This window comes from Prunus persica, chromosome G8, assembly GCF_000346465.2.
Source record: "Prunus persica cultivar Lovell chromosome G8, Prunus_persica_NCBIv2, whole genome shotgun sequence".
Classification (NCBI taxonomy): Eukaryota; Viridiplantae; Streptophyta; class Magnoliopsida; order Rosales; family Rosaceae; genus Prunus; species Prunus persica.
In genome coordinates this window covers 1,739,458-1,752,746 of record NC_034016.1, presented here as the reverse complement: position 1 = coordinate 1,752,746, position 13,289 = coordinate 1,739,458, and the positions used below count along the sequence as shown (strand labels likewise).

Sequence of the window (13,289 nt, the reverse complement as noted above, 5' to 3'; positions counted from 1 at the left end):
TATTATTAACTTTTTGTATATGAACTCTTTGGCATAAACGCTTTGCTATACAAATAGCCATTCTATCCACCGCTTTCTCCACAACAATCCAATTCTCATTTATCATCTCAAACATTCAAAACTTCACAATATTATAAGATGGCGGCCAATCCAAATAAGTTCTACTTCCCGTATTTCCCTCCACCCTCACCACCTCCTCCATCCGCTCCAAGCCAATCAACCCCGCCACCAGCAGCAGCCCCGGCGGCAAAGCCTCCAAGTCACTCAACCCCAGCACCACCACCCCCGGCTGCAAAGCCTCCAAGCCACTCAACCCCACCACCACCACCACACCACCCATTCCGTCCACCTCCGCCTCATGTTCGCCCTCCACCACCGCCACTGCCACCCTCACCATCCCCGGACAATAATCCCACCGTCATAATCATTGTGTTCATCTCATTGGGTTCAGTTTTCTTCCTTGCATTCCTTGCATTTGCTCTACTTTGTTGGATTAAGAGAAGAAAGAAGAAGACAATCCAAGAAACCGACATCATTCATATTGACAAACACAGGAAGATCAAGGAGAAAATTGTAGAAGGTCCCTATGGACCACAAGCTGTGGTATTATCAGTTGAAGATGATGTCCATATAGACGAGGAGATAAGGAAGAATGAGACAATTGGCCACAAGGGTTTGCATGGAAAAGTAAAGAGCTCAGATGTCCAAGCAGAAACTGAGATCATTAACTTCGATGAACATAAAAAGGTCAAGGAAGACATAGTAGGAGGTCCCTATGGATCAAAAGCTGTGGTGTTAACAATTGAGGATGATGTTCATATGGACGAAGTGGTGAGGAAGAATGAGAGAGTTGGTAAAGGTTTGCATGCTGCCAATGTAGTGGCACCGAAAGATGAGCCTTCAACGAGTTCAGATATTGGCCAATGACATCTTGCACACATAGTCTTGTGTGCACATGTATTGGAACGAAGTCAAGATTAATTGTATGTAATTAATAAAGATTCATCACTGAAAAGTGATATATAAATTCTTTTCTAATAAGATGGATCAGTAAAATTCTCTGCATATGTCTAATGCGTTGTGTAATGTTCTTAATTGAAATGAAAGGAGAGTTAAATGTTTGTTTGTGCCAAAATATGCGCCTTTATCTATCTTGGTCAAAATATGTGATGTGGAAGATTTGAGGGAAATTCCTTGTCATGCACACCAAACCAAGTGGAAGAATATTTGAAAAATAAGGAAGGTATTTTCAAGGATTATAACATATAGGCTAAGATAGCATCTCAAGAATGGACCGATAGCGGCTTATGTTGGTATGATTTACAACTAACTTACCATCCCAGTTGTGATCCTGCTTGATTTTTTGCTACAGCACTATAATTTGAGTTAACTCCTCTCAAATCAAGTTTTTCATGTTGTTGATTTCCTATGAGTGATACTGTTACATATATTATGGGTCCCCTTTCACACGTACGCATGAATGAGGGCTAACTCATCACCTAAACTAGGTCGAAAATTAATGCTCTCTTTGTTAATATGTGACCCTCCGATGTATGCATTACATATTTCTTCAAATTGTAACGATGTATGTGTTCTGTAATAAAAATGCATGTTTTTGTAATAAAAACACAAAATCTATCACAACATATTTGCAAACGAAAAATAAAAATAGTTGATATACTATGTGTGATGGATGCATGTCCATGTCATTAGTTTATTAGAAACAATAAGGTTTTCTTTTTCTTTAATTAATTTTAACCACAGCGATATTCTAAATTAATCTAATGAACAGAGTGTGGGATAAAATTGGGGAGGGGGCAGCAGAATGCCTTAAACTTACTTTCTTACACTGATTTTGTGGTTCTTTGTTATTCGATTACTATAGTGTCATTGTATTGTCCAAAATACAAAGGAAGGGGAATACTCTCCCAACCTAGCACAGCACAGCCTCTCCTCACTTGCCCAACAGGTCTCCAGGCTTAAGGCAAGAAAGGAGATAAGGCAAGGATTCGGAAAGCAGAAAGGAAGATAGGGGATTCACACCAGCAACTCCCCAACAATGAAGAAATGAAAACAAATAATTAAATCATATTCCGGAAGATACAACTAGTGCTGAGCATACATGATGTATAAAATCCAAACTTTACTAAATAAAAAGTTAGCAGCTCCCTGATGCATATTTGTTCAATACGAGTATTGTACGTTTTTTTATTATAAAAAAAGTGAATTTTACCGAGTCTTTAAGACGTGTACAAAACACGGATGTAGTATTGAAATATAGGTACGTACGTGTATAATACAGTATCAAATGTGAAATTGCTAATTTGGTATAGCCGCGTGGCTATACTATTTATTGTAAAAAAAAATGCAGAGCCGGGCAAAGCCGGACGACTATACTATTTATTTATTTCTTAAATATTTAAAAACTGAGTACAGCCGCGCGGCTATACGATTTCTTTATCAAAAATAAAAAATAAAAAACCGAGTAAAGCCGCACGGCTATACTATATATAAAAAATAGAAAAAACTGAGAATAGCCTTACGGCTATACTCGGATTTTTCCAAATTTTTTTAAAAAAGAAATAGTATAGCAGTGCGCTATATGTGGTTTTTAGATTTTTTTTTCTCTTGGCAAAAGTCTAATTTCCAACAAATGAAGTGTAAATAGACAAAAGTGGAGTGGAAAAATCAGCTCATGAATAATCCAAAAGTACTCTTGTTTTCTTTTCAGTTAAAATTATTACATATTAAAAGGTACTCTTTCCATATGCAAGTGATAGGAAAAATCAGGGACGTCATCAATATCAGCTTGAGCTATTGCAAATATTCTCAAAAACACTAAATAGATATCAATATCAGCTTGAGCTATAGCCTATAGGTGGATAAATAGATATCGATGGTTGGTGAGTTAAATAGGAATGCCATGACATATTGTAGTTTAGAAAGAAGTTACATATATATTTGCAAAGAAATGACATACATATATATTTGCAAAGAAATAAATAAGGTCCACAAAGCAATATAAATTGGTACAATCTTATTATTATTTTAAATTAAAATTATTACATATGCAACGCATAATTTGTCATTTATTTTTCTGGAGCGCAGGACATTCATGCTGCACGCAGCGAGCTAGGCAGCAATTGGCAATCCCTTAATTATAATATGATTATTCTTGGAGTAGTTCGCATAGCATGAATCCACGATGCTTGTCATATAGTGCTTATCTACAATATCAAGCAAATAAAACCAAAATACAAAGAATATCAATGACCGAAATATAATTCAAAACAAACATGATAAAGCTAGAGAGAGAGAAAGGTAGATCAATAATCCTTGTGATGGCAATGGAGTTGGCACAATTTTGTATACAATTATATACAACATCTGAAGGAGTTAACTTGCATTTAATCATGCATATGCAAAGACATATTGGGCTCAACATGCATTTTCTCGCACATCGTAAACCACAAGGATTAAGATGATTTGTATAGTGTTGCCATTTGGAACCGCATTGGTATAAGAGGGATTAATATCAGCTTGAGCTATTACAAGCATGCTCATCAAAACCACAGCCTTGAACAGACTAGCATCCATTGCTCCTCACTTTTCTTTGTTTTTTTAAATTCAACTCTGAAGTTTGTTGGTGGTGGAAGTGGAAGCTAAAGCCACAATTTATAGGGAGACTACTGTAATTATCGTGGTTTGCCTTTTTGTTTTGTTGTTATTTTGGTGATTCATTGTTGTGTTGCAGTGGTGGAGTGGGCTAATGAAGCTCTTCAAGGTCTTGGAAAGGGTGCTCCCTTTTCACTCTACTTGACACAAAAGTATTTCTCTAGAGTTCCATCTGCACTTGGGAAAAATGACAATCAATTATCCACAGTGAGTCTGGAGTTTCTACCTTTTCGTTTCTTTCATCATGTGGTTGCATTCCTTTTGATAGGCTTTGTTTTGTAGTAGCTCCCCTGTTCTGAAAATAACATTTGTAATCATTCTGTACTTGTCCACATCCAGTTAACTGGTGTGATGAAAACTGAATATTGCGTCGCCCTAAGATCGTCTTCCTTAATATGCTCAAGACTCCTTCCTATAAATTGCCAGAAGAATGTAGTTTCAGGAAATCAATGATGACAAGAGAGCAATTTGGCTTGAACGTATGATGTTTGCAACATGAGTCACCGGGATCAACTTGAAGCTCTCCACCTCTCCATTTGTTCAATAAGGGGAAAATTGCAGATGGTTTAGGATGAAATGAAAGGTGAAAAATGACGAAGCTGAAGGCAAAGTTCACAACTAATATAGGTAAAAGCTAAGCTCCAACGGTCTTACCTTGATTCTTAGGCTCAGGAAGTTTTAAATCATAGCAAAACAAAACATCCCTGCCAATTGCATTTGTTATGCTTAAAGTAGACCACTAAATATCAGGCAAGGAAGGACCCCTTGCTCTTCCAGTTGCCTCAGATTACAACCATAAAATCCAGCCAGTTCTTAGGTCAAGTAGTTTCACCAATTACGTTGACATTAAAGTGCACCAGAGCCGTCTAATCTTGGGTCAAGTGTACTATTTCTATTTAAAAATTCGTATAGCCGCGCGGCTATACTATTTCCATTTAAAAAAAAATAAAAAACCGAATCTAGCGGGGCAGCTATACTATTGCTTTTTCAGAAAAATTGGAAAAACCGAGTATAGCCGGTCGGCTATACTAGTTTTGAAACATAGCCGTGCGGCCATACTATTTCTTTTTTTTTAAATGGAAAAACCGAGTATAGCCCGGCGGCTATACGATTTGTAATTTAAAAAATTGGGAAAACCAGAGTATAGCCGCTCGGCTATACCATTGCATTTGAAAAATTAGGGCAAATGAGTCTAGCCGCCCGGCTATACTATTTATTTAAAAATTTTAAAAATGCCGTGTACAGCCGTGCGGCTATACTATTTTTAAAACAATTAAAAACCGAGTATAGCCGCACGGCGATACTATTTATTTTTACAAAATAAAAAAAATCCGAATGGCCCCTGAGATCTGAACCGGTTTGGATATCCTAACGACGTCTTCCCAAGTGAAGACATTATTGGAGGCTGAGACTGATGCAGTTCGCCAAGTGACAATTTTGTGAAAAGCTTGCTGGTTGGAACGAATTGGGAACGACGTCGTAAGCGCCTTGGGGAAAGCTCGGAAAGCTTTAGCGGTACGAGTCTGTGAGAGCTGAGGAATGCCGCTGCTGTAGCCCATGAGAGCGGGTTCGAAAAATCGGCCTAGGCGGGTCTTTTTTTTTTTTTCCCTGACTTTAAAGAAAAGCTGAGTTTTTAAAGTCTTTATTCGCTGCGGCCATCAACTGAACCTCAATCACGTACTGCTCAGTTTGAGGTTTGAATGCTTGATCATGTGCACTTTGAAATTATATGGTTATTCGTTCGTGAATTCCTTTTAGCTTATTTTTTACTTTTTGGATGAGGTTTCTGTAGTATTTGCATCAATTGAAGTTATAACTTTCGCAGGAATCGACATTTTAAAGAAATATCTGTTGGACAATGTAGAGCATTGGATTCCACACAAAGAACTCCAAAATGCACGAGGGTTTGACTTGAATGGACCAGTACCAGGTGCAAGCAAGCATCAATCACGTACTGTTCAGTTAGAATCGAATGCTTGTTCACTTGTATTTTGAAACTATGGCTATTGGTTCCTGAATTAATTTAACTTATTCTTTACAGTGGCCATACGTTTGTTTGATGGATGATTGTTGTTCCAGCTTCAAAAGAAAGGACCACTTAAATCGTCAACTGGACGTCATGTGTATGCATATGTGAGTATTATTCTTAGATCATTCAATAAACTCATGTTGGATTTTGGGATAAGCATCTTTCCAGGCAGTGCCACATTATGAGTTCATATGTGGGACACTATTGCTTTGAATTGCAGGGGGATTTTGAAGAGGCTGATGAGCAATTCCCAAGGCCAAGGGGCGGCTGTAAGAGGAAGTACCCCATTATAGAAAAAGGGTGACTCCACCAGACCCAATTGGGCCAGGAATTTGAGTACCTCTCCTGGTTGCTCTTACAAGAAGCTGAAGACGAGAATTGAGCCATGCCCTTGAAGTAAGTGATTGGAGATATCCACTTGTGCTAACCTACTTAGAAGTTTGGGTGTCATGAATCTCAACACTAAATATGGAAATTAGGTGATGCTGTGAGCAAAAACCAAGTATAGCCGCGGCTATACTATTTCTTTTAAATAAAATAAAATAAAGAGTCGAGTTAAGCCGAACAGCTATATTAATTTTTTTTTTAAAAGAAAAAAACCTAGTATAGCCAGTTAAAAAAAACCATGTAAAGCCATCAGCTATACTATTTTTAAATATAAAAAAAAAAACTGAGTACAGCCGTGCTGCTAGACTATTTATAAATTGTAAAAAACGGCGTATAGCCGCGCTGCCATACTATTTTTATTATAAAAAATGGGCGGCTATAATATTTTTTAAAAAAAAAGAATTATGAAACCGAGTGTAGCCGTCCGGCTATACTATTTTTTTTAAAAAAATTTAGGAAAAACAGAGTATAGACGTTTGGCTATACTATTTAATAAATTTTTTTTATTTATAAAAATAGGACCATTAATTTATATTTTATAGGCTCGTTTGGTACGTCGGCTTGTACTGACTAATTTATGTCGGATAATATTAATCTATTCCATATAGTACTGACTGTTTATTCATAATATTATAAAGTATTTGATTTTATTCCGGATAAATAATATTACTAAGTTATATATAAGATAAGAGTTTTTTTTTTCTTTTGTTTTTGCCAAAATCTATAAGACAAGATTACATCAACTAACTCATTATCAACTAACTTATTATCATAATTGTAGAACTTTATCAACTAACTCATTATCATAATTGTAGAACTTTATCAACTAACTCATTATCATAATTGACTAACTCATTATCATAATTGTAGAACTTGGAATGTTTATTGACGGCAAAAAAAAATCACATCTTGATACATTTAAAAAAAACTTATTTCTGATGGTTTTTGTGTTGACATCGTCCTTTTGCCATCCTCCTGTAAACTCAAATGCAATATTGAAATGTCTAGTTTTTTTTTTTTTTTTTTGGTTCTGAAAATGTCTTGTTGAGATTTTGCCAGAGAGTCAAATCCTCGTTGAATTGCTCTGACATCTACAGCAACCCAACCCAACAAACAAGTCATATATTAATTTGCATATAAACAAACGAACATAAAACTTTAACCGCGTATTTGGCAAAAGGAAATAAAGACGGGATTTGAAAAAATATCGGAATTTCACCGATGGAAAAGGAAACTCCATGCGTTTGGCAAACTCTTTGTTTCTCCATTTGTTCTAACAATTGCATGCTTTTTTATTCTTAAGCCTCCTTTGCGAGTTTCAGTTTTAAAATTCCTTTTATGATTATCCAAACAAGAGAAATTGTAATTTTCGTCATTTCCTAAATTCTATATACAAGATATCCAAACACTGAAAATTTGGAATTGACGTAATTTAAAATGATGTAATTACAAATTCCGTCATTTACAAATTCTATGAAAATTAGAATTCCTTCATCCAAACGCAGCATAAATCAAAATGAAGAAAATTGATGAAAGCAACAAACAATGAAGAAAATTGTTCTCTCAGGTGGGGAAAAAAACACGACATATTCTTTTCAACTACCAAAAAAAGAGGAAAGTTTTGATTAAGTACTCTAATTACATACCAAAATAGTCTTGATTTAAGTTCCTAATTACATTCCCATTGCTACTAATTAACTTCTTAATTACTTAATTACAGCACGACTTCTTTATTAAAGATCCAGCTAAACTTGACTGCATGCGGGCCCATCTTCCGTGCTCTTTCATCCGCTCGCTCCTGAAGCCTCCTTATCCTCGGCGCTAATCCACACACGAACTCCTGCGCACGCGCACCCTCTGCTGTCAATCCCTCCAACTTCTCCAACCTCCACCGTCCGATCAGAAACTCCAAGATGTCCGCGTAATCATCAGCCGTGTACACGCCCAGCCGCTGAGCCACTGCGGCGAAGTGCTCGAATAGCTTGGGGTCTTCCCCATCGTACATAAGGTGCGCCGGCATCGTGATTTTTTTCCTCATCATATCAGCAATCGCCACCATTGCTCCCGTGGGGTCCACTTCGAGGAGCTTTTCAACGATCTTAGAGTATGCCATCTCGTGGCGCCTCTCGTCGGATGCAATGGTTCCGCACATGCGCGCGAGCACTGGATCACCGCCGTCTTTAGCCAGCCGAGCCGTGTTGCCGTGTGATATGAACGTGGCTCGCTCTTGGAACGACGTGTACACGAACCCCAAGTACGGATTATTCTCTGTCCCTGGCTCCTGCAGTAAATTAAAAGCAAAAAAGCACTTTCTGAAAAAGCCAAAACGTGCTTTCCTTAATGAAACACAAACGTGGTTATTTTTATAATATAATGCCACACATAAAAATTAATTAATTTTTTTCCAAAAACAGGAAATTGGCATTGGCTCATTTAACAGCAAAAAGTGCATCTGTTTTAATTATTTAAAATCAAACAATAGAACCAAAATAAAAACAAATATATGGGAAAGAAGCCAAAAACGCTTATTTTAATCCAAAAAGTGCTTTTTATTTAAGGAAAAATGGGCTTTTCTTCCAATCACATAAAAAACATCTTATGTAGCTAATTAATTCGAAATAAGGGAAAAAATATATTTATGTATTGGACTCACCATGCCAGCTCCAATAAGATACTGTACGGTTTTCTCGATCATGAGCATATCCACCCGACCCGACAAGTAAAGAAACGTGCGGAGCAGATCCCCGTGCCTATTCTCCTCAGCAGTCCAGGCCCGAGTCCATCGAGCCCACGGACTCGAGCTAGCTCCAGTCTCGTCCCTAACTCCGTCCAGCCCATTTATCATGCTCTGATAAGTGGGCAATGCGTCCTCCGTGATCATGTCCCCGACGAGCACAACAAAGTACTCGTCGGGTAGCCCATTGGTCCGATCGCGGAGCTCCTGAACCCGATCCAGAAACTCCCCTTTGGGTAGTGCTGGGTCGGGCAGGAATGCACTGGGCTGCCAACACTGGTCCACCGGCTTTAAAAACGGGAGGACGTGTTCGGAGGCCCAGCCCTCGAGCGATTTGAAGATCTCGACTTTTTCAGGGGGCATAGAGTGGGTCTTTTGTCTAGTTAGAGATGGCGGTGGTGAGGTGGCGACGGCGGAGATTGGTTGTGGTTGTCGGAATTTGATGGTGGAATTTGGTGGAGTGAGGCGGCGGAGGTGGTGGGAGGAGGTTTGGGTGTGGCCGCGTGAAGGCCATGCAAGAGTTTTGGTGTCAAGGAAGAGGGAGCCCTGCATGTCTCGAGAGATCGTTCTTTTGGGTTGCGTCTGGTATGTAGGTAGGTGCTCGCTCTTCCTCACTCAGGTGCTCGCTCTTCGTCACACAGTGAGCGGCTTACATTTATAAGAATTGGGATCAGGTATCTGACCTCAATCTTGGATATAATTACTGTGATGCCACACATTTTTGAAACGGGAAAAAATGTTGAAAAGAAAGAAAAATGCGTCTCTTCGAACCGAAAATGTTAAATGAAAATTGTTTTTTATTTTTCTAATTGTGAAAAGAAATCTATTTAAAAAATATGGAAAGAAATTGGGTAAAGGATAATAATGTCATTGTAAAGAGTTTAGGGAAAATGTGTGGGGTTTTGTAAAACCAAGGGAGCAGTGGTTTTCAGAAAGGGCAGAAATGGATGACAGGTTTTTCTGTGGGTCTGTTCAAATCCAACAAAGAGTGACGTGGTTTGGTTTGGGGGGGCGTGTTTGAAGGAGTAATTGACAGCTGGCGCATTACTGGTCTTTGGTAGCAGGGAAATTTAAATTCTAGTTGCCTAATTATTCTAAATTAATTTCCAAATCTCACTTTACTTGGCATATTGTCGTTGGTCGCTCAGCAGATTTTTTTTATAAGGAAAAAGCATTCACTAATGTTTTTTTTTTTTATGGGTTAAACAAAGTAAGCCCACGTGGTCCGTACTTTGTTGGAACTTGCATGCAATCTCGTACAGTTTTCTTTTCTTTTCTTTTGCACATATAAAGGAACATTAACGTTTTTTTTTGTATAAGTGGTATTATTATTGCTCAAAATTAATTTAGAATTTTCAGATTTATTAGGCTTTGGAATTAGAAGCAAGATGGGTATATTACACGACCTATAAGTTATATATGAGGTGTGGTGATGCGATGTATGTATCTTATAAATTCTTTATAGGGTTTTCACCCGTTTTGTTTCTTGAATTATTTGAATATTGTTAATTTAGTCTTTATAATAATTTTTTTGATGAATTAACGACCTACCATAAGATTCTTAAAGATGTCATCCAGTTTTCCGTTAGATTAAGAGTAAATTTGTAATTTCACAAAAAATTAAAAGTATAACCTTTTACAATATCAAATAATAGTATTAAGTAGTTGCTTAAAAACAGTATGAAAATTAAAAAATTAAAAATAAAGACTCATCCTCATCTTATTCCCCAAACCCTAGCACCCCACCATCTCCTCCCTTATGGACATCGAGTTTGAGGACATCATTTGTTCTGGAATTAATTGAGTTAAATAACAATAATCAAACAGTTCAATTCTTCATGTTCTTCTCGATTGGAGGGGTTTTTTTTTTTTTTTTTTTTGCGTTATTTTCAAACATTGTGCATACCAACATCTCCAATCATTGTAAGGGTCATTCATTAATACTTTCAATACATGAGAATCTCGAGTTCATCTCCTTTGATCCTTCTTCTGACATTAAAAAAGAAAAAGAAAAAAAGGGTCTGGGATGTGAAGTGGAAAATATCCTACATTGGAAAGTTGACATATCTAGCAAGTGAAAAATGTCCCACATTGGAAGTGTCGTAGCCAACAATGTCCATGCTTCTCAGGGGGCAGCTTCGCTGACCTTGTTTAATGAACAATACCAGTAGCTCCTGGCGTTCATGTGCAGCAAAGCTTCCGCAGCTGACGCTGGCAAGGTCCATGCATCCGAAACTCAGATTAATGCAGCAGCAAGTGTGCCTTCATACCATTCGCAAGAATGGATTATTGATAGTGGCGCGACAGACCACATCACTGCTCTTCCATTGTCTAAATCAGTTTGCAATATATCTTAGGCACCAGTGACTTTGCCCATTGGTGAATGGGTTTCGATTAATAGTATTGGCAATTTTAATTTTGCTCCAAAAACTTCGACCAATGTTTTGCGAATTGCTTCTTTCTTGGTCAATCTCATTTCTGTTAGAGCACTTCCAGCAGTTTGCCCCTTTGCCACGGCAAAGGGGGGAGGGAGGGAGGGGGGGGAGAGAAGGGCAGCTACTATTCACGTGAATAGTAGCTGCCCTTGCAAAAAGCAATGTGTGTTTCCAGCAGTTGCCATTTGTCATGGCAAATACTATTCATTTTTTAATATTTTTTTCACAATTTTTTTTACCTAAATAATTAATTTGGATAATATTTTCGGATAAGATTTTTGGATTCATACGTGTCAATACTATTCATATCTCATAATCGGATAAAATTTTCTGATAAGATTTTCGATTTCAAATTTCAGATAAAATAAAGAATGTTTTCTTTATTCACTAAAAGAAAATCAATACAACTAATAAAATAAAATACATGAATTACAACTAATTTTTTAAACAAAACATTAAAATACAATGAAATGAAAGGGAAGCAAACTAACTTACACTACTACATTTTACACTTTGCGCGACGAAGAGAATTTCGTCGCGCAAAATACATTGTAGTCGCACAAATTTCAGCGCGACAGAAATTTCGTCGCGCAAATATCGTGAAGAAAGACTTTGCGCGACGAAGTTTTTTCATTGGTCATGCAAAGTGACTTTGCGCGACGAATAAATATTGGTCGCGCAAAGCGACTTTGCGCTACGAAAAAGATTAATCGCGCAAAGTGACTTTGCGCGACGAAAAATATTGGTAGCGCAAAGTTGTGCGCGACGAAATACATTGGTCGCGCAAAGGTTTGCGCGACGAAATATATTGGTCGCGCAAAGTTTTGCGCGACGAAAAACATTGGTCGCGCAAAGTCTAAAAAAAATTTTAAAAAAATAAAAAATTCCCGCGTCCAATTTTTGGTACCTGCCCAAATTTTTTGAGTTTTGCGCGACGAATACTAACGTCGCGCAAATATTTGCGCGACGAAATATTTTTTGTTTTAAATTTTTTTAATTTAAAATAAACTAATTTAATAGTTTGCGCTACGAAATATTTTGTCGCGCAAGGTTTTTGACTTTTTGTTTTATTATTTCTTTAATATTAATTTATTTATATGAATTTTTTCAAATTTTTACTTTTTAAATTTAATTTAATTGTATGATTTCTTTTTAAAATTACTTTAATTTAAATTGATATTAATTTTTACTTTTTAAATTTAATTTAATTGTATGATTTTTTTAATTACTTTAATTTAAATTGACATATTCAAAATAAAATTACATATGAAAAATAGTGATTAAATTATCCAATAAATATATATATATAATATTCAAAATGTACACATAAATTAACAAAGTACAATAATAAAATCCTAATACAAGCGTATTGTGGTGGTAGTGGCGGAGGATATGTTTTGATAGCTTCCTAATCCTCAACTTTAGCCGTCAAAGTCTCGATGATTCCCTACAAAAAAAACAAATATGGTCAAATAACCACACAAAAAAAAAAAAGGCATAATCTCCCCTAAAATTGTTATACCACAAATCCAACCCAAACTCCAATCCCTTCCCTTTACTCAACCCCAAAACCCACACAAACTCAAAATTAACTCCAAAAACACATATTAATGAAAAAAATTTAAAATTTGGAGAGAATATACCTTTTGGCAAGATTGAGAGTGAATGAGAATGAGAGGGAGAAGTGAGTGTGAGAGAATTAGAGAAGATAGTGATAGAGAGATGAGAGAGTGAGTGAGAGAGATGAGAGAGTGAGTGAGAGAGAGTGAGAGATAGTGAAGAGAGAGATGAGAGATTAAGTGAGAGGAGTGAGTGAGAGAAATGGTGGGATTTGGGGAGAGGGAAAGAGAAAGGAGAGGTAAGAGTAGAGAAAGGCATTGAGAAAATGGTGGATGAGTTATTTCGGTTTTAAAAACCGTATCACTTTGCGCGACGAAAAATATTGTTGGTCGCGCAAAGGTTTGCGCGACGAAAAATATTGGAATATTGGTCGCGCAAAGTCTTGCGCGACGAAACATATTGGTCGCCC

General features: G+C 37.0%; 2 protein-coding genes across 2 annotated transcripts; one reads left to right on the top strand and one right to left on the bottom strand.

Moving 5' to 3' along the window:
- LOC18766195 (glyceraldehyde-3-phosphate dehydrogenase, testis-specific) lies at window positions 59-1,135 on the top strand. Its single transcript, XM_007199500.2, has one exon. It carries the CDS (start codon window positions 139-141, stop codon window positions 925-927), a length of 789 nt encoding a protein of 262 aa, XP_007199562.1. The 5' UTR covers window positions 59-138; the 3' UTR covers window positions 928-1,135.
- LOC18767537 (stearoyl-[acyl-carrier-protein] 9-desaturase 6, chloroplastic) lies at window positions 7,625-9,453 on the bottom strand. The gene is made up of 2 exons (XM_007199249.2): window positions 8,745-9,453; window positions 7,625-8,372 (listed from the first exon to the last, which is right to left on the bottom strand). Exons 1-2 carry the CDS (start codon window positions 9,375-9,377, stop codon window positions 7,806-7,808), a joined length of 1,200 nt encoding a protein of 399 aa, XP_007199311.2. The 5' UTR covers window positions 9,378-9,453; the 3' UTR covers window positions 7,625-7,805.

Bases quoted from the DNA above. Each gene is read 5' to 3' on its own strand.
- LOC18766195 (XM_007199500.2), top strand. From the start codon at position 139: ATGGCGGCCAATCCAAATAAGTTCTACTTCCCGTATTTCCCTCCACCC.
- LOC18767537 (XM_007199249.2), bottom strand. From the start codon at position 9,377: ATGCAGGGCTCCCTCTTCCTTGACACCAAAACTCTTGCATGGCCTTCA. The intron at 8,373-8,744 runs GTGAGTCCAATA...AATTTACTGCAG, and splicing joins ATCTTATTGGAGCTGGCATG to GAGCCAGGGACAGAGAATAA.